General features: G+C 41.7%; 2 protein-coding genes across 4 annotated transcripts in view; one reads left to right on the forward strand and one right to left on the reverse strand.

Annotated features, from left to right (window-relative positions):
* Positions 1-8,666: 8,666 nt before the first annotated feature.
* On the reverse strand, positions 8,667-20,527 carry LOC141570789 (uncharacterized). The gene is made up of 2 exons (XM_074329217.1): positions 18,481-20,527; positions 8,667-11,376 (listed from the first exon to the last, which is right to left on the reverse strand). The coding sequence occupies exon 1, from the start codon at positions 20,525-20,527 to the stop codon at positions 19,583-19,585; it is 945 nt and encodes a 314-aa protein (XP_074185318.1). The 3' UTR covers positions 8,667-11,376; positions 18,481-19,582.
* Positions 19,939-23,854, forward strand: part of LIFR (LIF receptor subunit alpha) — a 68,917-nt gene continuing 65,001 nt past the window's right edge. Inside the window, exon 1 of one of the 3 annotated variants that reach the window (XM_074328983.1) lies at positions 19,939-20,236. The gene's annotated coding sequence lies outside the window, so the exon portion shown is untranslated. The remainder of the gene's footprint in view (positions 20,237-23,854) is intronic. The other 2 variants (XM_074328981.1, XM_074328982.1) reach the window with 2 other exon arrangements.

Below are 23,854 nucleotides of genomic sequence, written 5' to 3' on the forward strand. Positions count from 1 at the left end.
ACAAAACTTAGAAACATAGGGTTAAATTATATTACTTTTTTTTTTCCATTGAAGGATTTCCAAGAGCCTTTAATATGCTGGTTTACTCCAGAGCTGGTATAGCCCCAGAGATGACTACAGTATGCAGAAGTCTTTAAACTTATGTGACTGTAAAGTCCCCACTTTTTTTCAAGAATGCATGACCTATTTTATCAAACGTCCTATATGGCAGATTATATTTCCATTTAAAATATTTGCTGTCTCTCCCTATACTATCCTTTTCAATAAGATTACCCTTCCCTACTCCAGTGAACATAGGAGTGGTCATATGACCTGCTTTGGCCAGTGTAATGTGGCTGTAAGTAACCTGTGTCACTTCTGAGCAGACACTTTCAGAGCCAGCCTGTAGTCCACCTATCTTTTCACCCTCTGCTACAAAAGTCCAGCTACAGTCCAGAGAGAGTGTTCCCATAACCCAGAGTTCTGGAATGTCCTGTGATGGAAATGTAAATACATAAGAAATAACCTTTAATGTTGTAAGCTGCCGTTAATATTTTGGGTTATTTGTTACCACAGCTAACTTCCCCTAAGCTGACTACATCCTACCTCTAAGCATTTCTAAATTACTTGAACCTTACTGCTTTTTGCACGTGTACTCATTCAGTCTCAATCTTATAATGATGAGATGTTCTTAGAATTATTCTTTAGGGTCAGACAGTAGCACTTGAAGATGAACTGAAAAATATATATGAAACAGGACTTAAAACAATGGTACACAAACTCTTGTATGAGGTCTGACAATCAAGTTTGCGAACTCATCCTAGAAAAAGTGCTACATACCTCACTGCTGAATATCATTATGGTGACCTTCGAAGTACTCCCCTTGGGAAGCTATGCACTGATGCCAGTGCCTAGTCCACCCTTCAAAGCGATTTTGGAACTCTTTTTCTGGAATGGCCATCAGAGCTGTCATTGTATTACCCTTGGTGTCCTGAATGTCATCAAAATGTCTTCCTTTCAATATTTCCTTTGCCTTCAGGTAAAGAAAGAAGTAATTGGGGGCCAGATCAGGTGAGTAGGGAGGGTGTTCCAATACACTTATTTGTTTACTGGCTAAAAACTCCCCCACAGACAGTGCCGTATGAGCTGGTGCATTGTCATGATGTAAGAACAATGAATTATTGGCGAAAAGTTCAGATCATGTAACTTTTTCATGCAGCCTTTTCAACACTTCCAAATAGTAAACTTGGTTAATTGTTTGTCCAGTTGATACAAATTCATAATAAATTATCCCTCTGATATCAAAAAAGGTTAGCAACATTGTTGCAACAAATTCTCAAACTTAATTGTCAGAACTCACGTGTGTGTGTGTGTGTGTGTGTGTGTGTGTGTGTGTGTCTGTCTGTATTGGTTACAGAATTGAAATGTCCATGGTTTGAGGAAACAAAATTTAGTTGTTCGCTGAGCATGCAGGGCATGTTGGAACTGGAGACCAGATCTGCCTCTGGGAAGGTGTCAAGAGTGGGGGATGTTGTGGGTAGGAGGGTGAGAAGAGGATGGTGTACAGGTTCTATGGGAGGAAAACCCAGCAGGCAAGGCACTGCCTGGAGAATCTGGGGACAGTGATTTGCAACAGGAAAATTTGGCAAGGTGTCATCAGGTAACTGGGTAGGAAATGAACATAGTGCAGGGAATAGGGAGGTAGATAGAGTAAGGGTGTTAGTCAGCTGAAATCAGGGCTTCACTTATAGTTGGATCTAGATGCTCAAAAGATGGTGTCAAGTATCTGTTTCTTTCCAACTCTCAACTCTACTTTCCTCCATGTTAGTTTCATTCTTGGGTGGATTCTCCCATGAGGAGCAAGATGGCAGCTCCCAGGTTAGTGATACCCAAACTGGGTCTCATTGGTCTGGCATGGGAAGGCTAATCTATGGCCTGAGGTGCCCTGTTTGTCCAGGACTGGACCATGTGCCCATTTCTGGAGACAGGGATGAAGTTCCAGCTACCTGAATAACGAATGCTGCCCCAAAAGAAATTGGGCCACTGTTCCCAGCAGCAAGGGGGTAATGAGGACTGGGCAGGAAACATTCAATCTGTCTACTGTAGACTTGATGACACTTTTCCTATTGTGAACCAGCAATCTAACAGGGAAGGGAACTCACTGGATTTTTCCCCCAAAAGTGAGTTTTTTTAATCAGATGAATAAAGCAAGCAATTTTATTCCAAAGTGTTTGAAGTAAGCAAAGTATCTATTCCTTTTGGAGAAAATATCAGAGAATTCACTAAATAATTGTGAATTCACTAAATAATTGTGAATTCAAAGCAAGGTTAATAAGTATGTAGGTTAAGATATCTAGTGGAAAAATTTTATCAATGTTATAGACCTCAGCTCTAATTGCAGTCTTAGGAACCTGTGTTTTCTACTTCAATGTTGCCTGTTGATAAAATTTTTCCACTAGATATGTTAAACCTACATACTTATTAACCTTGCTTTGAATTCACAATTATTTAGTTTGCATGGAAGCCATGTTTTCTTCAGATACATAAAGTTTAATGAGAAAAATACTGGCAATCTCTTGTCCCTTTAAGTCAATTACTAAAAGTGGGAATCAGAGCCATTTGTTACAAAGAGTTCTCAAACTATCGCAGAGAAAAGCAGTTCAGTCTTCATTATGACTTCTGTTGACTCATGTGTGATTTTTACACCCACGATGCTGTAGATCAAGTCTCTGTATCGAAACAGGTTTTGGATTCTGCGGTATCTTTCTATTTATAGCTCATCTTTTCACTTATTTATTATCATAGCAAAATTTTAGAGTAAGGGAGTTTGTAAGTAAAGATATTTATTGACCTGTTTCCTTTACCTGAAGAAAGAAAGGTTCCTCTGCTTGTATTCCAAGTATAATTAGGCTCCTTTGTTCAATGTTTTGTTTCTGTACTGTGTTCGTCTGATGCCTTATATACAATGAGTGTTTAATAAATGTCACTAATTAATGACTCAGCACAGGATCCATGTTTTGCCTTATGCCAACATTCACTGAAGCACTTTGAATCATTGCTGAGATAACTTGGAACTTTGCCAAGATCTAGATATTTGGGGTGTTTCATCAGAAACTTGGGAAATTCCAAAAATGAGATTTTTTTAAAAATGTGGCTTCTTTTTAAAAATCAAAACATCACAGCCATATTTATTTGTTAATGCTCAAAATATAAAGTGGAGCACAATTAATAAAGTGAAGTTTATTTAGGAAGGCTATTAAACTCTTTCAAGTTGTTGACAGCCTCAGCCCTCAAGATTTCAACATCTGACTGCTCAGAGAAATATCTCTGATGTATATAATCCATAAGTAACTTGTGTGATCATGTAGATCAAGCAATTTATGCCCTTTCTCACTTCACATTTCCTTTTCTGCAGGGTTGATAAAATAACAAGTGTATTTGTTGTTTTCAGACCATTGCAGAAAATATAGAACCAGCCAGGAAGTTAGACTCTTGCCCCTGCAGCTTACTGACTATTGTGAAGGTGATTTATGACCACCATCCCACATAGCGTTCAGGAACTGAAAAAGTGAAGGACATGGAGGGCTTATCTGTGTCAGTCCCTTCCTGTGGTCGCTTGTAGAAAAACTGTTAGACGTCAGAATGGAAAGAGAGAGGAGGGAGGAGAGCGAGTTGGCTGAATACCATGGCCAGATGTCCAGAAACCAAATCATAATAGTCTTTTCAACTGGTGTCCTTGAATTCCTTGAGCTATTCATGAAATTCTTATAACCTCGAATATCTGTTTATGTCATCAGTGTCAGTTCAAATCATGGATTCCTCAGACAACTTGATAAATGATCTTCAATTTTATCTCAGACAAATGCTTTCTGGTTCAATCAATTGTTTTGGTTATGTGAGAACTTTGGGACTGTATCCATAGATCTATTTCTGGTTAAAGATTTAGTTTTCAAAGTGTTGTTTGACCAATTTTGACAAGTTTGTGCTTTGGATGTATCTGGATTTTGCCCAAAAATCTCCTTCCAACAGGCACACAAGCAAAACTGAGGTAAAAGTGTTATGTATTTGTTACTTGATCTTTTCTTATCACAGGCAACTAACTACTGTATCCAGATAAGTCTCTACCAGCATTAGTGTGAGGCCTGCCAAGGAGACTGTCTAATGTCACATTAGCACGGTAAAACGGATGACCAACCCAACTGAAAGTCCTCCTTCACTTGAGGTTCTAACAGCATGTTGACTCTTGGCATTTACAGTTGTTTGCTTATTGAACCGTGTCAGGTTTCTATGGCTCCGAGTGCTGGCTCGCGTTACAGTCAAGTGGAAGCAAGAAAATTCAGGCAAGCCTTTCATGGAAAGAGGCCTGCCACAATTTCAGGTTTCTTGGTAAATGAACAGAGAAAAGGGAGATGTAATCTCCTTTGACTTCTCCAAGATTTTGACAGAAGGAAGTTGTGGAGTTGGGGATGTGGGTAGGTCATGTTAGAACTGGAGATCAGACCTGCCTCTGCCTCTGGGAAGTCAGTGGGTGGGGTGCTGCTGGTAGAAGAGGAGGGAGGAGGATAGTGTGCAGGCCCTGTGGGGGGGGGGGGGAAGGAGAAGTAGCAGAGGGGCACAGACCCTGGGACAGGAAGGTGGCAATCCAGACAAGTAATCTGCACTAGGAGGGTTAGGTAAGGTATGAGCAAGTGAATGTCCTCTCAGGGTTGGGCTAAGCCAGATTAGATGTGGTGGGAAGGAATGAGGTAGCCAAAGTCATGGCATCATCTGGGACTAAGGGGTAGACCCCAGTCTTGGGGGATGGAGAATATAAGGACAGCAGTAAGGCAGAAGAAGCACAGTGATTAAATCCTGAAGCAATCTGATTACAACAGTGACTTTGTCACGAAGAGTGAGGAAAAGGGAACTAATATTCATTGACTGCCTCCCATATGCATGTCAGACATTGAACTGGGCTATAGATTTCATTCATGTATCCATTCAGCAAGTTTTAATTTAGCACCTACTATGTACCAGTCACTGCTCTAGGCACAGGTGATAGAGCAGTGAAGAAAACGAAATCCTTGGCCCCTTGGATTTTACATCATCATAAGGGAGACAGACAACAGACAAAATAAATGAACTTTACACTACATTAGAGGGTAATAAGTATTCTGGAGAAAAACAAAGCAAGGTAGAGAGATGGGGAGTGGAGGATTAAAATTTTAAATGAGGCCAGGGAAAACCTCACTGGGAAGGTGACCTTTGAGCAAATCCTTGAGGGAGTGAGCAATACAGATTCCTGGAAGAAGAACATTCCAGGCAGAGGAAATAATAGAAGCAGAAGTTGTGTTGTGAGGTAAGAGCGTGCCTGGTATAGTCAAGAACAGACAAAAGACTAGAATGGCTGTATTCCTACAAGTGGAGGCAGAGCAGAAGGAAATGAGAGAAGAAGCATGCTAGGGTACAGGTAAAGATATCATCATTAGGCCAGTGGTTCTCCACTAGGGTCAATTTGCTTCCCAGGAGACTGGGCAGGAAAAATTCAATCTGTCTACTGTAGACTTGATGACACTTTTCCTATTGTGAACCAGCAATTTAACAGGGAAGGGAACTCACTGGACTTTTTTCTCCCAAAAGGAGATTTTTTTCCTCAGATGAATAAAGCGAGCAATTTTATTCCAAAGTCTTTGAAGTAAGCAAGGTATCTATTCCTTCTGGAGAAAATATCAGAGAGGAGCTCGATATCTAACTGCAGTCTTAGGAACCTGTGTTTTCTACTTCAACGTTGCCTGTTAATAAAATTTTTCCATTAGATATGTTTTCCACTAGATATTTGGCAGTGTCTGGAGACATTTTTGGTCATCACAGTTGGGGGCTGTTTGTTTCAATTTAGACTTTGAACAATTGACATTGGGCTCTTTACATGCATAGGAAGCTCCCATCTGGGCAAATGCATGGCCAGCACATTGGACAGAGGCATTAGATTTCAGACTGGTCTCTGTCCATTGAAGTAGTCAGAAACAAACAGATATGAAGTTGTTTTGTAAAGCCTATTAATGAAGTATCATATACATGAAGAACAGTGGACATGTCAACAGTACACATTGGTGAATTTTCAAAAGTGGAACACCAGGTGACTAGACCAAGATTAAGAAACAGAACGTGATCCGTACGCTGAAAGCCCCATGCTGCCCCCTCTAAACACTACTCTTCCCAGAGTAGCCACTCTTCTGATTTTTAAGACCATAAATTCGTTTTGCCAGTTCTTGAACTTCTTATGATGGAATCCCATAGCATGTACTTGGCTTCCTTCCCTCAACATTATGGTAGTGACATTCATCCATACTGTTGTGCAAAGTTGCAGACCTTTCATGCTCATTGTTATAGAATAGGCCATTGTGTAAATATAAAACAGTTGATCTCATCTGCTCGGATAGGCATTTGGATAGGTTCCAGTTTGGGGTTATGATTAGTGCTGCTATGAAAGTTCCAGTGCGTGCCTCTTTGTGACGACATGTACACATCTTCTTGCGTGTACATCTAGGAATGGAATTGCAGAGAGTAGGAAGAAAAGAAAGCATCCTAAAATGAAATGTAGCTTATTCTAGCTAGAGCAGCAAACAATTTGTATAGATGTAATAGTGAAGGTTTGGATAGGTTTAACAATGAAAGAAAAAATCCAGACCTTAAGATAGAAAAGGCTGCGATGGCAAGGATGTGTACTTTAAGCTAAGGAGAACAACAGTTTATGTGGATAGGCAGCTTGCAGAAACCAAGTAGCAGCTGTGTGAGGTAGTAAAGGGCTTGGGTAGGCGTCAAAAAGTCCTGAGTTTGAATCTTACTCTGGCAAATGTAACTGTGTGACTTGGATGCATAGCTCAAAGCTTTGGCTTTCCATTGCAGGCAATATAGGTTGTTGAGAAGATTAAATTTATTCATCCAACAACCACTGATGGAATACACACCCATGTGCAGGGTACTAGAGATACAGTGGTGAACAAAACAAAAGGATCTAGTCATTACTGATTTTACTGGGAAAGAATACAGTGAACTATGGTCATTTAGTCACAATTATGGTGAGTGCAATGAAGGGAAATCACCTAGGCTGGGGGTCCGGGAAGCTTCTCTGAGGCCAAGTAGACATGAGCCAAGCCAAGAGTTGGAGTGAGAAATCCCAGTCAGATGAAACAGCATGAGGGAAATCTAAGGAGGGGAAGGAGCTTGGCCTGTGTGAGGAAGAGACGGTGAGTGTGCAGAAAGAAAGCAAATGGAAGAGCAGCGGGGAGAGGAGATGGGAGGGGCAGGCAGGGCCTTTAAGTGATGAGCTTTACCTTAATTGACATTTAAGCATTTTAAACTAACACGAAGAGAGAGCTGAGAATGGAGTAGGAGTGGTGACAATCGGGTGAGTGCAAAAATACAGATTGATTTGTGAATTAGCATTTCAGTGTTCATCCATGAATACATTTACAGTTATGGGATGATGGACTACTAAGTGATTCTGGTAGTGTTTGAAATGATGTGGGTATCAGTGACTATTGACTGGATGGACACATAAATAGTAGTATATGAGGTTAACACAACCCGAAAAAATTCTGTTTAATTTAAATTCTTTGCTCTGATATTACGTTAACTTGGTTCTTTATGTAGACTTCATTCTAGGAACAGTACCTAATATTTGTTGTGTTACTATGCACCAACTTCCAATCTAAGCAGTAGGTAACAGGTGTAGTCTCTCATTTAATCCTCATCATAACCCAGGGAGGTAGGTTATATTATAGTCTCCCTTTCACTGATGGGGAAGTAAACACCTCAAGGCACACTGATCCACCCGCCCGAGATCACGCGGTTAGTAAGCGTAGAGCCCGGATTCACACTCAGGCAGTCTGATTCCAACCCACAAGCTCTCAAGGACCATACTTCATAGCCTCCAGAAAGAGGTCAGAAACAAGTCAACAAAAACATCTGGTTGATTTGGTTGCTCCACTTCTCATTTTAAATTAATAAATTGACATCATGCATTACACATGAATCTTGTGAGTTGATTAGCATGAGTCGATTCCCTAGGGCTTCATCCCCTCACAGTGGATTAAGGCTGCGCTTCCAAACCTGCAAACCCAGCTGTGAGTCACTGACTGGACCTCAGGAGAATGACAGGCATAGAGATTGGGCAGGTACACAGGGTCCAAATTGCACAAGCCTTGTAGACCATGGAGGTGTTTTAGATTATTTTCTTGGTGCGGATCTGATTGGTTAGGAGGTGAACGCAATAGCCTGGGTGAGAGATGCTGGCCACTTAGACCAGGGTGATAGCAGTTAAAATAGAGATGAAATGAGTTTCTAAGGAAAAGTCCTCACAGATTGCTTTGGATGTGATGAGAACATTGTGGCTATTGTTCAGAAAAAAGCCAAGTTCATTTCAATGTAGCAGGCTAAAATTCATGGACTGGAAACTTCTGCCTAAAACATGGTGTTGAGAAAGATTCCGAACCCCTTTCAGACCTGTGTGGAGTCTTGTGATGGATGAGAGATGTCTGCCATGAGCTCTGAATAAGCAGCTGGTAGCATGCATACTGAGGGGTGCTTTGATAATGATTTTCAAGGAAAGACAAGATTCTTATATAGATGGTTTTGTCATTTTTCTTAATATAAAAATATTAAAATATCTGAAATATATAAAAGATAGGTAGGCTTAAACTTTAAAAGGATATTTTTATTAGGAAAAAGCAATATCAGATGGATGGTGGATTATAGAAACTTGCTGAATTGACCTCGGGTTTGTAAATATTCATGGACAATACCTTGCCCGTGAAGTGTTCTTCGGGCAAGTTAGTTTGAGTTAGGTGAAATTCTTTGTCCCCCTTGTAGAGATCCATAATGCAGATTAGCATGTTAAACGTTCAGAAAAGCAAGCACACCAAAGAAACCTCTTTAATGTTGTTGCTCCCAGAGTTTTCCAAATTGACTTAACTCTGGAATTTTTTTTCACCTGACACTTATTAATATCTCATAGAAGCACGTGCATTCATATTGTGTTACAATAATATGATGCTGTGCTACAGAATTTGGTCAAGTCTCCATGTTTGGTGCTGGCTTTTGTAGAGTTCCATCAGTGGAAGAAAGAGCTAGAGGAAGGAGGAGACCAGGACATAGTATTTGTTTGTTTTTAGAGAATCATTCTCACTTAACGATAATTGATTGTTTCTATGGAAACTTTGCCCTGAATCCAATCGCTGACTGTGTGACTGACAGTATTTAACTTTTGGCTGATGAAGATCAATTCCAAGTCTGAACCCACGTTCTGAAGTTGCTTGAAGTTGGACTACCCAGCAGACACACAGATGGCACAGATGTGGAGCAGTCACAGAACACTAGGGCTTATTCATTTTGAAACAATTTAAAATTCACTTCCAATTTTCAGTTCAGTGCTTGGTACGTGAAAATCACTCCACAAGTATCTTTTGAGGAAATGAATGAATATATAACTGAATGAATAATTATGGTCACTATTTGTTCTCACCACAGAAGGTAATTATGAAACCAGTATGTATTTGTGCCAAACCTCGGAGAAATTTTAGATAAGACAATGAGTCTGAGAAATAAACAAAATTTCCTTTAAAAAATTTTTTGTTGTTGTTCTGTGGAGATTTAGCAAGTTAGATCAACTTTTGTTTGAATTATACACACTGAAAAAATTAACGGCTTTAGGCAAAAACTGGCTAATGTTATTGAGTAACTTTGTCCTTTAATAACTTGGACAAGTTTGTGGGCATTAGACAAGTCACATAATCTCCTTGTTTTCTTGTCTCCTGGACTAGGTGATCTCTAAAATCCCTTTCAGTTCAAAAATGTCTGTGAATCTATTCACTTATAAATGCGATGCTTTGTGCTTGCTTTTTTTTTCCTTGCCACATTGGAAAAGTGCATAATTTTCATCATAAAACCAGTCTGAGGCCAGATTGAAAAAGCCCCAGGAAAGCAAAGAATTCCAATGTTTTGCAAGAATGTCCTTTCATTAAGGGAATGCTCATAAGAGGAAAACAAGAGCTCTATTAACAGATGTCCCTACACAAGAGCTGTACGAAGTCCCCTTTGCTGAGTACCTGGATCTCAGAGAGAGCAGCAGTCTCCTCTGCAGCAGACTCGATGGGCATGGATGAGCACTGGTCAACACAGACACTGGTGACACACGCAGGTCCCCTCATCATTTCTACGAGCCAACACTTACATGTGCTTATTAAGTGGTAGCCACTGTTCTAAATGCTCTATTTATACTAATTAATTTAATCCTGACAATAATCCTATGAAGTAGGTGTTGTTACTGTCCCTATTTTACAGATGGGCAAACTGAGGCATAATATGTTGAATTTACCCATGAATAGGAACCTAGTAAGTGGTGGAGCCAAATTTAAATCCAGGTAGTATGGTTACAGAAGCTTCATCCTCGACCACTCTGCTATACTGCTGTCTCAGGATATTGCCTAGCTGTTGATGAAAGCTGAAACCAAGGCATCCAACATTTATGGGGAGCTCACTATGCTAAATGTGGTTAGGGAGTGAGGGGGGTGAAATGATGAGGACCTCATTGCTGCTCTTGCCCAGGTAACAAATAAGCGACTCACTCCAGACAAAATGAAATGAGTATTAGAATAGAGGTTCTGAGGAAAGAGGAAGACCGAATTTGAGCTAGCCTCCAAGAATGGATTTTGATATATACGATTTCTGAAGGAGAGCATTTCAGATGCAAGCAGCAGCATGGTGTGTGACATAGGTGTGTTTGCACAGATTGTGAGACGTGCAGTGGGGAGATGATGCTTGGCTCTTAGAAAGTTCTGGATTCTATGCTAAGGTGTCTAACTCTAATTCTATTGGCAATAAGGAGAAATCTGGCTTTTACTCTGTAGTATAATTCTTGCGGTAGCATGGTGGGCTGTAGTCTAAGCAGGAGGAATGAGAAATTAAATCAGGGCAGTTTCAGAGACAAATGGAAAAAGAGATGGTGTAGTGGGTGTCGTGCCCAGACTCTCTTCAAGAATAAAGGTCTTATTATCCAAGTCACTGGGGATGGATTTTGATAGACAGGCCTCAGCTGTCAAGCGCCTTTACCCATGGACATGCTCTCTTCCTGGGCTGGTTGGCATCCAGTGACTGATTATTGTGGGGATTTAAAGACCCCTACCTCTTACCACAGCTCAGGACAGCTCTGAAGGATCATCACAGCTTCAGAACACCCAGCATTGCCATTGAACTTCTTTTTCTGCTCAGGCCTGCTCCTTCCCTTCTCTTCAATAGGCTGTTGTCCCAGTAGCACGCCTTCATAAACCACCTCCGTGATAATCTGTCTTAAGAGTCTGCGTCCTAGGAAACTCAAAGGCTGTACGATGCATTGTGGAAATGAAACCCACATCTGGGTACCTGGACAGGAATGCAGCAGGTGAAAGAGAAGGATGAGTCAAAGAAGATGCCTATCCAAGGCAGCTAGAAAGATGATAGTTTAAGCTCGCGTGATCTCTACCCTGGACAACTGGAATGGGCCCCTCAGTGGTTTCCCCGATTCTCTTCTTGACCCAAATAAGCGACTGTTCACACCCTGGCCAGAGGGATCACATACGGAAGAAAATCCTAAGTCTTTATCATGCCTCCAGTACTTCACCTCATCTGGCCCCAGATACCTCTCCGACTCCCACGCTCACCATGCTCCAGTCACTCTGGCCTCCTTGAAGTTCTGGAACATGTCAGCCTTGCACCTGTTAGTCCTCCAGATATTCCCAAGGCTCCACCTCTCATTTCATTTAGGCTTCTCTGCTCAAAAACTCCTTCTCAGGGAGGGCTCCCCGCTTACCCCATTTAAAATAGCAACCCCGATTATTCTCAGTCCCTTAAGCCCTTTATTTTTTTCCAAAGCACTTATTTCAAGTTGACACGGACATTCTACGATTTACGTCCTTATTTGTTGATGTGTTCATTGTCTGTTTCTCTCTCTAGAATGAGAGGTCTGTGAGGGCAAGGACTGTACGTTCTTCACTGTCGTATCCCTGGTCAGGCACATCATTTGCGTATAAGTTAATGAAAATTGGGGACATAGATAGGAGTAGTGTACTTTCAGCAGAAAATACGAGTTTCATTTTGAAAATGTTGAATCTGAACAGCCTTTCGAACAGTCGTATCAGAGGTTGAGAAAACAGTTACCAGTTCAGATTTCTAGGTAAAGACAGAAAAGAGGAAGTTCCTCAGAATGTCCAGTCCCCTGGGAAGTTTATTGGGGAGAATGAGTAGAACCAGTTCCCAAGTTGCTCTGGGGAATATTGGTCTCATGAGGGGCTGTTTGGGAAAAAAAAAAAAAAAGAAGCATGGCCATATTTTTTCAATGGAACAGAACCCAATTCAAATAGGTTTAATAAAAGAAAAATAAATAAATAAGCAAAGAAAGGAAGAATGACAGAGATAGAGACGAGAGATAGACAGGCAGCTAGAGATAGAGATCTATCTATCTATCTATATATATATATATATATATATATATATATATATATATATATATATAGATATCTATCTCATATATATATATATGAGAGGCACACAGAGGGAGAAAGGAAAGGAAGGCTTTATATTGGCTCATGCATCTGCAAAGTCCAGAGTTTCAGGCTGGACTGGCTCCAGGGACTCAGACAGTGGTCCCAGAACTGGGTCTCTCTTCACCCCTCAGCTTTGCTCTTCTCTTCTCTGAGGCAACTGCTTTCTCAGCCAGGCTCTTTGGAAATGGATCACATGACAAATAGGTCACCAGAACTATTTCCAATTCCTTCCTATTAGCAAACCCAGCTAAAAACGTGACTCTTCCACAACAGTTCCAAAAATATTCAAGGATTTGGGTCTAAGGAGCTGGCCTGGCTTGAGTCAGACGCCTAGAGGGATAAATGGTCTGATTCACGTTGCCTGGAACATATTTGATACGCTAAGCTGGAGGCTCCCAGAAGCTGACTGTGTCTGTCACGTCCCAACTCTGCATTCTGTGATTTCACCTTGGTAGCTTGAAATTGGCCATGGTGGGAGTACTCTACCATGAAAATAGGCAAATGCTGTAAATCAGAGCTATTTTTCTCAGGAGAATTGGTTGTTAAACACTAACCAGCCCATCACTGGTCACATGATCGTTTCTAAAGCCAGGGAATGGGGGACAAACCCACCAGAACTCAAGAACTAAGAACGGGGGAAGGGTGGATCCTCAAAGGGCAATCAGGACGTTGTTACTGAAAGAATGAACGTTGGGCAGTGTCCTCTACACTGTATATTGTTATATTATCACATCCCGTGCCATCCCATCCCATCACAATTGGGGATCCACAATAAATTTACAGCTTTAAAATGGCCTGAAAACGTCAAAGCTGTTTGGGTTTATTGTCACCTAAAACCTACTATGATTAAGGAGCTCGTTTTTTTTATAAAACTCTGACTAACTTCCCAACATCTCTGGAAACCAGTGAACTAGAGTATAGCAACACAGAGAGGGGAACTGAGAACGGAAATATAATAAATATGAAGATCTGTTGCTGTGTTAGTGGCTGGGGAAAAAAATGGTTCTTTTATGTTCCCTTGCATAGTAATTAGAAAACATGTAAAATGAAGGAAGTGTTGATTTTAAAGCAACTGATATGGCTGCATATTTTAATTTTGACTTTTAGCCACTAGAAAGATTTTACAAACCAAAGAAACAAATTTTCTATATCTTTTCTGCTGATTATTACATGTTAATTTGTAATACTTTTATGAGCTGTAATTAACCTTGGGCTTTTGAGAAATCAAATGTTAAGGTTTTAAATATTTATGTCTAAACTTAATCTAGCGCCATGATAGGAACAAAAAATGAAAAACAGAGCAATAGAGGTTAGTTAATAGGAAATTAATTTTAAAGCAGTTTTTCTTTCTTTTTCTTTTCTTTTTTTTTTTTTTTGGCAACTCAGGGTAATATAGGACATTCTAACCATGTTTTAAAAGGGTCTCACCAGGTAAACTTCATAAAGGCTCTGTTTGTTTTCCTCATTGTTGTATCCTTAGCATTTACGTGTAGTTAAGTACTCAATACATATTTGTTGAATATGAACTTAAAAATCTAATAATGATGACAGAGATACGTTCTTATGCCACTTGACGCTTCCTCATAAACCTGCCCATCACACCGCCCTTCAGGTAGGAATTGATCTTTTTCTCCACAGCCCCTGATCACAAATCTACAAAGCCATCTGAAAATGTTTATGCTTATTCATGATCTCTCCCACCCCCTTTATGCCCCGCATTGCAAAATTATTAGGGTTGCATTTTTACCATTTGCAGGAAAGGAATCTTCATTGCACAATCTTCATTGGTATCTGTTATACTGAAAACTCTGCAGAATACTAACATTGTCTTTAACTGATGTTTTTTATTTTCTTAAGATGGACGAATGTATTGAAAATCTAGGGCTCATAAACTTAGTATACTTCTGAGAATGTCCTAACTAAGCTGCTGTGTGTGAAATAAAGATGTTATCATAAGGCATAAGCAAAAAGAACACGCTCTCTAAATCCAATGGAAATATCTAAGGGTGCTCCTGGCTGTTGGGGGCTTTGAATATAAAAAAACTTTCATACTGAAGTAAGCAGTCACCCCACACAGGTAAACGGTAGTGTGAAAATCTGATCATGGTGTCTCAATGCAGATGGGAGAAGCTTGGGGATAGTGTAGTGAGCCAGGTGTCACAAAGACACAGCGCTATACAATATGGCAGAACTCAAACAATACCCAGAAGAAACAGCATGTCATCTGTCTCAATAAACAATGAAATCTGAAACAGGAATGTGAAGAAAAAGAGTTGGATTCAAGCCAACAAAGGCAAAGCAGAGTAGCATAGTGGACTAAGGAGAGATTGGAGAGCATGCCTTTGGGTTGGGAAGGGCTTTGTGTAGCTCTTGGACAAAACCCAACTTTGTCAAAGCCTCGCCAACAGTGGTAGCGAGTAGTAGGCAAGATCCTCGTGAAGCTCCTGAAACTAGAAGTGGTGAAAGGTTTAGTGGCCAGTACTGACAGGGGAATGCAGAGTCCAGTCATTAGGAGAGTGGGTTTTGGACCCAGACTGAGATGGTTGGAATTGTGCTGTTGTCAATATCTATGTGGCTTCCTTTGTGAAATGGGGATGGCAACCCTCCCTGCAACTCACAGAGTTGCTGAGAGGATAGAATGAGTTGTTAGTACACAGTACCCAGCACACTGTACATGCTCAATAAGTGTTCATTGCTGTTACCTACCAACTAAGTATTCTGTACCCTACATCTAGTCAATGTCTTCTAAATCATCATAACGACTTTGGAATTAGATTGGTATGTTCACTGTTTGTTATTTTACTTCTTTGAGCTTTGATCTATTTCTCTGTAAAGTGGGACTAATACCTATAACACAAAAAAATGCCTTGCAGTGAGACTATTTATGTTAATTATTGATAATTAATATCAATATCCCCACTGGAGGGTCACATGTTCAATTGTCTCTCTTTCCTAGGGTTAAGAAAAAAAAATCTAGCATGCTTAGGTTAATTTGTATATCCCAGATTAGGCCTGCCTAGGTATGTAGGATGGGATTCTATGAACACTTGAGTTTGAATTGAACGGTACCTTAATTTAGGTAGTGTTAAGGTTTCTGTCAGCTCTTTGAGCATAAGCTTCTGTGATTAAACAAAAAGGCCAGAAACCCGGGATTTCTTGGGCATGTCTCAGAAAGAATCTCAGAGCTGCAGACTTTCTCTTTGAGAGCGATGTCCTCAGTTACTTTAAATTCCAGCAGGGAAATCATCAACAGAAATATGCCTATTGACCAGAACTGCCATAGTGATGACTACTTTTGTTTTCCGAGAGGAGACTCAGGCAATGTACCAGATTAGGTACCCAAAGGAAACCCTAGGGACATTGCTGTTTTTGAAATTATTTAACTGACTCATTATTTTTCAGCTACCTAATGTGTTCGAGACGTTGAATTAACCCTGTTGGCAAATGTGTAACCATTGAAAAATGTTCAATCAGAAGCTGGAAACATGAACTCAATCTCTTTTGCTGTTGTACAGGCCATTGAAGGCTGTGGATTAAGTGCATTAGTTAGGATAATATATTCAAAGATTTAAGGAATTTGGGTCCAATTTAGAACCACTCTACTACCTCTGGTTTGACCTCAGTTCAATTCCTTAATCTTTTGGCCTCTTTCTCCATCTGTGCAAAATGCCTCTGGCAACACACTGAGCACAGTAGCTGTAGGAATAAATTAAATAATGGGCTTAATATCACCGCTGAGAATGGAGTAAATTGCTCTTTTGTGGGATCCATTAGCTCAACTGAGAATATTAGCACAGGATTCTGGGTCTGTGATGGACTATACAGAATAAGGTAGCATCAATTTTAATGTCTTGCTTTGCCCCTAAATGACTCTAGATAACAGATAAAGAACACAGGGTAAGAAAGAGAAAACAGAGGCAAGGGCTCGGTAAGTCAAAAGAAGAGCTAAAAGGTGCAGGGATGGAGGACCCTACGATAAGATGGGAGGTATGAGTGGAGACATATGCAGAAAGATGAGATGAGAGTGGCAGGAAGAAAAACGAGAGGATTATTGAGTGAGAGGAAGAGCAAAGATGTAAATGAAGATTCTAATCAGACAGTAGTTTGTTGGGATCAAATGGGGGGTATGGAGAAGAGGGTGGAGCAGAGGGGCAGACAGGGTGTATTCCAGAAAGAGAGGGTTTGCTCGTGGTGTTCCCCTTGTCCTTTTAATGGCTCTCTCCACACTCCTGCTACTCCCCTAGGCTTCCGACTCTGAGAATTAGCTTTAACAGCTTAAGGTATTAACCTCTCAAAACTGTAAGAAATTTAACAAGAGTCTTGAGGTGACAGGTCTTAAAGACCCAAGGAGTTAAATAAATGGTAGTCTGTTGGGGGAAGGGCCCTTACTCGATGCTCCTCAAATCAAACTATTAAGTGTAGTCATGTAGGACAGGAAATGATAGGCAAACAACAAAAGGAATATAAGAGAACAAAGACAGTTTTATGGGCATCTTAGTGATACCAGTTTATTCCTCATAATCCTCTAAGCTTTACCCACTAAGGATAACAGGATTTTATAACCACCTCACAACCTCATCTAGCCTCAAAGCAGGCTCATAGATCTGCTTTGATAGACTTAGAAGCGGTACCAGAAATCGCAATAATGATAACATTCATAGCTGATATTTATTGCTTACGTTGTATCAGGCGCATACACCATGAATTCTTCCAAAAGGGATTTGAGGTGGTTTGCAATAAAAGACAAACTATAAGAGGGGAGGAAAATATATACATACACACCTTGGCTGAGGAAAACTATAGCAAATTTAACACAGCAGTAAGTGGTTTTACAGAAATTAACTCCTTTGTTCTCTCCACCACCCTATGGAGTAGGCACTTTTAATAACCCCGTTTTATGGAGAAGAAAGCTGGGAAAACCAAGATTGGATTTTATATCCTTGTCTTGCCTTCAAAGGCGAGTATTAAAAACAAACAAATAACCAAATAAACAAACACTTGGTAGGAGTCTTGCTACTTACTTTTAACTTGAAAGCTGTTCACCATAAAAATATATATTAGCTCTGCCTGCTACCAAAAGATGGCCACAGCCGTTGTTGTATAGCATCTCTCTTAACTTAGACTTCTGAAAATCCTCATATAAAGACCCTTATGACACATTCCTCTCAGAGCCTGGGCCGGGAAAGACTTTCCTTTAAGTAAACTGTATGATTCCTTCCAGTTGGCAATGAGAATTATGAAAATCTTCATTTCTCCTATTTCACTTGGCTGTGAGGAAGCTTGGAGCTAAGTTTTGTGCTCAAATGCTATTGTTAGTCTCAGTCTGAATTTTTCTTGACTTTTTTTTTTTTTTTTACATTTGTCTTTCATTGCAAACCACCTGAGTCTCTTTGGAAGAAGGCATAATATAAACAAACAAAGACAAACAAAATACAGTCCTGTTGGGGCCATGCTAGGGATATAATAATTACCAAAATAGTTTACATAACACCCCTGAAATCTTTTTATCTGAAAGAGAGTAAACAGAATCATGTGCAGATACTATTATTCATGGTGTTTATCACATTTTTCATGCCCCTCAAGTAGCATTCCAACCACTTTGGGTAAGGAACATAACATGTAGAGAAAATTAGCTGATTGCTCTCATATGTCTTCTTGTTACAGGAATCTTATTAAAGTTTTGAATCTTGTCCAAAACTGTGCTCTAAAATAAACCAATTTAAATCTACATTTGTCAGTCAGGCTTAAAATGAAGAATAGTTTCACTCATTTCAACAATTCACTGGTTAATAACTATGCTTAATTTGTAGATTTTATTTGGTCCCAAAATTTCTTCCAAGAACAAAGCAGTATCTCGGCCCACTGATGCTCTATTACCCATCCTAAGAAGCCTGCTTAAGGGCCAAGATGTGAGTAATTTAATAGCAAAACCCCATCATCTCACCTTTGCTGCTTTTGTGATTCATCCTTTCAAAGAACAAAGCCTCTCATTTTCAGAACTTTCATTATAGGTGTGATTTCCTCTGCTTCTATCTACTTGATTTCAGTAATTTAGCAGCTTGACTATAGTGACTTCATTTTATTTCCTCACTCTATTCCTCAGAAGTATTTACTTCCGATGTTCAAAATATGCACATGGACAGAGTTGGTCATCAGGACACACAGGTAGGGACCATGTCTTACTGTGAAACATTTTCATCTGGTAGGATGCCCAATGTACTGGCTGGTGTTTTGCTGCCCATTTTACTTACTTTATCAACAGGGAAATGTTATTTCAGAAAATAAGCATCATTTAGCCAATTTAGAAATTGCTGTGGAATTTCATCCAAAGGTCTCTAAAAAACACATTGGCCTTGGTGCTGATGCAACAAATAAATCACAAATGAAACAAGATGGTTTCTCATTGAAGGTATGTCTGCAGAGCCCTGTGACTCTGCGTGCCAGGGGCTCTATCTGGCACATTTCTGAACTTTGCAAAATTAATTGTGCCGAAGAGAACATCATCAAACGCGTCCGGCATAGAGCGTAAACATCTTCAAATCATGATTCTGTGCCATCAAACGCTGTCCAGCTAATTTCATTTGGTGCATTACTCTGGAAGAAAATCGAGGCCAAGTGAAACTGCGGAAATGGGAACAATGCTGGGAGGAAAAATCTCACCCCATTAAGAGAGCCGTTTTTTTTCTCCGTACATGCCCACCACGCCTTGGAGGCACGACTATAAGGCTCCAGGATATTCTTAGAATGCCCCGCGGGCCCTCTCGGGGTGCGTGAGCCCTGCACCAGGGAGGAGGAAGGTAGCTGAACGGCAGCGACCCAGCCCTAGGGGCATTTTAGGTAACTCATAAAATCTTACGTAGCAATCGCTCACGGCCCCCTCCCCCGCACCCCGCCGCCCCACTCCAAGGCACAGAAGCTGGTTTTCATCTGTATTTACAGAGGAAGCTAAAACATGGCCCCACGTTTTCCTCCCCTCTATGCACTGTTTGCAAAGTGCATTGACAGCATTTTGGGTGCCATTCTCCTTCCCGCAGGGCCGCCGCGCACTAGGCCCGCCTAGCGTGAGGATTTGCACCGGCTCGGCAGCTTCGCTCTCCCTGGCTTTTCCATGACCTTCCGAGATTGGCCTCGGGACGGGACTCTCCGCGGAAGCACCCTCTTGGCGCAGGAGCCTCGCGCGCCGCCGCTCTCCTCCGACTCCCAGGGGCCGCCTCGCGGGCGAGCGCCGGACGCGCGCGACCGGGCCGGGGGGCGGTGGCGGGGGCGCGCGGGCGGCTTCCGGCAGGGGCGCGCGGGGAGCGCGGGGCGCGCGGGGCCGGGCGGCGGGGCGGGGCGGGGGGCGGGGCCAGGGCAGCAGCGCCCCCCGCCGAGTGGCGTGCAGGCGCCGCCCCCGCGCGCCGCAGACCCGGCTGGAGCGTCTCCGCCGTGGCGGTGGCGGTGGCCGTTACCTTTGCTTCTGCGCGGCTCTGGCGGCGGCCGGTGTTCTGCGGGCTCGCAGAGGGCAGCGGGCCGCCCCTCGCCCGTGGCCGCCTCGAGCAGTCACAACTGGGACTGGGAGGCGAGGCGGCGGCGGGTTGTGCTCGGCCCTCCTCCTTGCCTCCAGCCCCGGGCGACTGCGGACTCCGGGCAGCCCCCGGGCGGCGGCCAAGGCAGCAGAGCCGACGGCGGGGGATGGCGAGATAGCGGCGCGGGAGCGGCCGGTGAGTACCGGGGGCGGGTGGGCGCGGCGCGGGGAGTGCGAGCCGCGGAGCCTGAAGCCCAGTTCCGTGGGCGCGTCGCCGCGGGCGCCTGGCGGCCCGGGCAGAGTGAGGGGCAGCGCTCCGGCCGGCTCCGGTCCCAGGATCTGGGTCGTGTCCCAGACGAGTGACCTGGGTGGGGGTGGGGGGGTGAAGCGCTCCGTGTCGTGCCGCTCTGCGCGCGCCCTTGGACCACTCCTGGGTCCCGGAGGGCGCCGACTGCGCGGCTGCGAACTTCTGCCCCTCCGAGGGCATGAGTTCTAAGACCAGAGGCTACCTGGGGGATGGAAAGCCGCTTTAATTTTTATTTTCCTTTGGAGATGTAATCAAGCAAATGAGTTCGTGACCCAGTGCCGCAACTCTTCCTTAAACTAGTTCTTCGTCCCTTCTGTATTGATAGTGCACTCTTTGATTTACCTGTATGTTTATATGCTGATATCCCGAGGTGCTATACTTATTAAATGCAGAATTAAAGTGTGGGCGATCACAGTTAACCTTCGTGAAAACATGCCACTACTGATGTGTTGTTAAAAGGACGGAGCTGGAGTCCTAAGTTCTGACCGACAGAAAACTGCACATCAAGTGTTGTGAATTTACATCTGGGCTTGAATAATGGGATTCTGGTCCTCACTGTCGGTTACCAAAAATATATGAGGTCTTACTTGAAGTTGGGTATCTTTGTGTTCCTTTTTGTATGGGTGTGTTTCATAGTTAAATATTGATACAACGTGTGGTGTGTTATGAGTGGCGATCGTATGGAAATAATTTCTTTTCATTTATTGTTGTGTTCAAGATACACATTCAACAGAAAAGTTTCAGTTTAAACTTTGCCTTCTTATTTGTTCGTTTTCCTTTTCAGATTTGTCTTTAAATCTTAAAAAAAAAAAATGCTTGGAGCAAAATTAATGTCCCTTAATATCAGGGGTACGAAAATGATTCCTAACAAATTTAAAGCAAACTCCCCTCCCCCGCAAATGAAAACACTTTAATAAGCCTTTGTGTGGTGCAAGTGATGCTTGCCCCTCCCCTGAAAGATTATTTTGCCACAGATCTGAAATTCCACTAATACCATAGGGTTCCTTGTCTGAGTCTGGCAGAGGAGAGGAAACCTAAGTATGGTGTGTTTTTAAAAGCAGGAGACAGTCCTCTTGTTTCCTACTTTGACTTTATTTTATGGCCAGGTGGAAACTGTGTTGGTTTGGAGGCTTCATTAGGTAGTTACACGCTCAATTTAAATGTGAGGTATGTTTTTTAGGTGAACCGAACAGCTTTTTCCCTTCCAAGAATTGAATTGAGGCTTATTTGCTTTGTAATAGGTGAGATCACAAGCGCGCCTCTCTAATTAGTGGAGACTTGGATTCTCTTCTGGGAATTAAGGATCGGGAACTGTGCCATCAAAGAGGATAAACTTTTGTGATTTTTGAAGGCTTTTGCTTTTTGATGGTTATTCTTGAATAATATGTTGGTAATAGTATAAAGTATTCTAATATTAAAATATATCATATTAATTTGTGGGACAGGCGATTTTTATGCACACTGGAGAAGAGTCAACAGATATAAAAAGCTGTAGAATGGAAAGTATACCTCTCTCCCCCATGCCCCACAGCAGCACTCTGTTCTCCCCAGGACCTGGGGTTACCAGCTCCTTGTGTATATCTTTCCAGATCTAGCCTATGCTAGTATAAACATTTAGTATGTGTTCTTTGTATTTGTCTTTCGGCAAATAAGGACACATTGTATACTCTGTTCTGCACCAGCTCCCCACCTTCCCTGTAGAGTACTGAATCTTGGCAGTGTCTCTATCAGTACCTAAGAGAGCTGTCTCACTCCCTAACAGCTGCTGAGTACTCCATTAAGGATAAACCATAATTGATTTAACCTGTTCTTTATTGAGACCTGTGTAGGTTGTTCCTAATATTTTGCTATAAAATTGTAAAACATTAGTTTTTGAGGTTTTTAAGTGTATTTCAATTATTCCCAAAAGCCCAGAGGCAATAGTAACTTACTTGTTTGCATCCCATTCCAGGAAATAAATGCCCTTTCTCTCCAGTGTATGTCTTTTGCTTTTATATCATTTTAGAGCTATCCATAAGGATCTTTGGTGTCTTTGTGGTGAAACATGAGCTGCAATGGCCAGTAACTAGAATCATATCCCTTAATTAACACCTTAGCTCTTTGTTGCAACACAAGGAATAAAAGAACAGATGTAAAATTTTAAGGATAAACTGTAAGAAAAATTCTCAATGAGTTTAAATATTTTTGAACATGGCGAAAGGCATGTATCTTTGATTAAATTGAAGGCAAAGGTGGTTTGTGTTTTATAAAACTTGTTTGCCAGTAGGCACTAAAATCCCTGCCTTCTATAGATTATCACCAATAGCTCATATTTTTATGTTGCTGAAATACAGTTACAAATTGTACAGTTTGGGAGAAGGTTATTAATAAGTCTTAAGGAGGAATATGCTTTTAGAAAATACTTGGCTCTTTTATTTTAAATTAAAATTGAGTGCTTTCAGAATAGAATAAATGGTAGAAGTAATGCTAATGCTAAAACAGCCTAATACATTATAAAATTTGAGTATTAGCCAATGTTGAGGTTTATATTTCCATTATGTTTATTTTTGAAAATGTTTTTAAGACTAGTGTAAGGTATAATGATCTTTTTGTTTTAACTGATCAAACAAATCTTTTGGCATTTAAAGTGTTTTCTTTTTCCTTTATTATTTGGTACCTGTTATTGTGATAGAAAACTGCTCATATTGCCTATATTTGCTCTTCTTAAATAAGAATTTATTGAGCGTCTGTTGTATTTCAGGCAACTTCTAGGAACTAAGAATACAGCTGTGCACAGGACTGGCAGGCTTCACTATGAGTTCACATTTTAGAGGGAGAGACGCAATGAAGGAGAGAATATCAGATAGTGACAAGTACTGGAAAAGTAACAGAATAGCGTTGCTGTAGTAAAGGGGGGCAGGGAGAGATGCCGCTGTTTTAGATTGAGTGGCTCTAGAAGCCTCTCTGAGATGGAGAGATTTGAGCTGAGAGTTGAAGGATGGGACGAAGCCTTTGTTTTTGGAGATTTGCAGGGAGAGTGGTTCAGGCAGAGGGAACAGCAAGTGCAAAGGACCTGGAGTGGGGCTGAGCCTCACATGCCAGAGCAACAGAGGGCTGCCTGTGTGGTGGAGTTTATGATGCAGGGGAAAGGGGAGGAGAGTGGCAAGCAGGAGAGAGCGGGCGCCGGGACTGGTGCCCTGTGTATTTGCCCACGTCAAGGACCGTTTACAGGAGTGGAGGAGAGACCTTGGCTGGTGGAGCTCCTCCACCTGCTGGAAGCCCCAGAGAGCAGGCACCCTCAGCTTTCTTTTGTTCCTCATTGCTTTCCCAACACCAGGAACAGCCTCTGTCACAATGGGCTGTGAATATTTGTTGAATTAACGAATAATCAAACTTGAAAAAATAATCTTGCCTAATTTGGGTCAAAATGCTTGGATTCAGAAGTCTTTTCTCTGAGCTTTCCATCTTGGTCTGGCCCTTGACATTACCAAATCTGTTATACTGTTAACACAGCCTCTAAATTATTGC

Source organism: Rhinolophus sinicus, linkage group LG03 (assembly GCF_036562045.2).
Source record: "Rhinolophus sinicus isolate RSC01 linkage group LG03, ASM3656204v1, whole genome shotgun sequence".
NCBI classification, from domain to species: domain Eukaryota; kingdom Metazoa; phylum Chordata; class Mammalia; order Chiroptera; family Rhinolophidae; genus Rhinolophus; species Rhinolophus sinicus.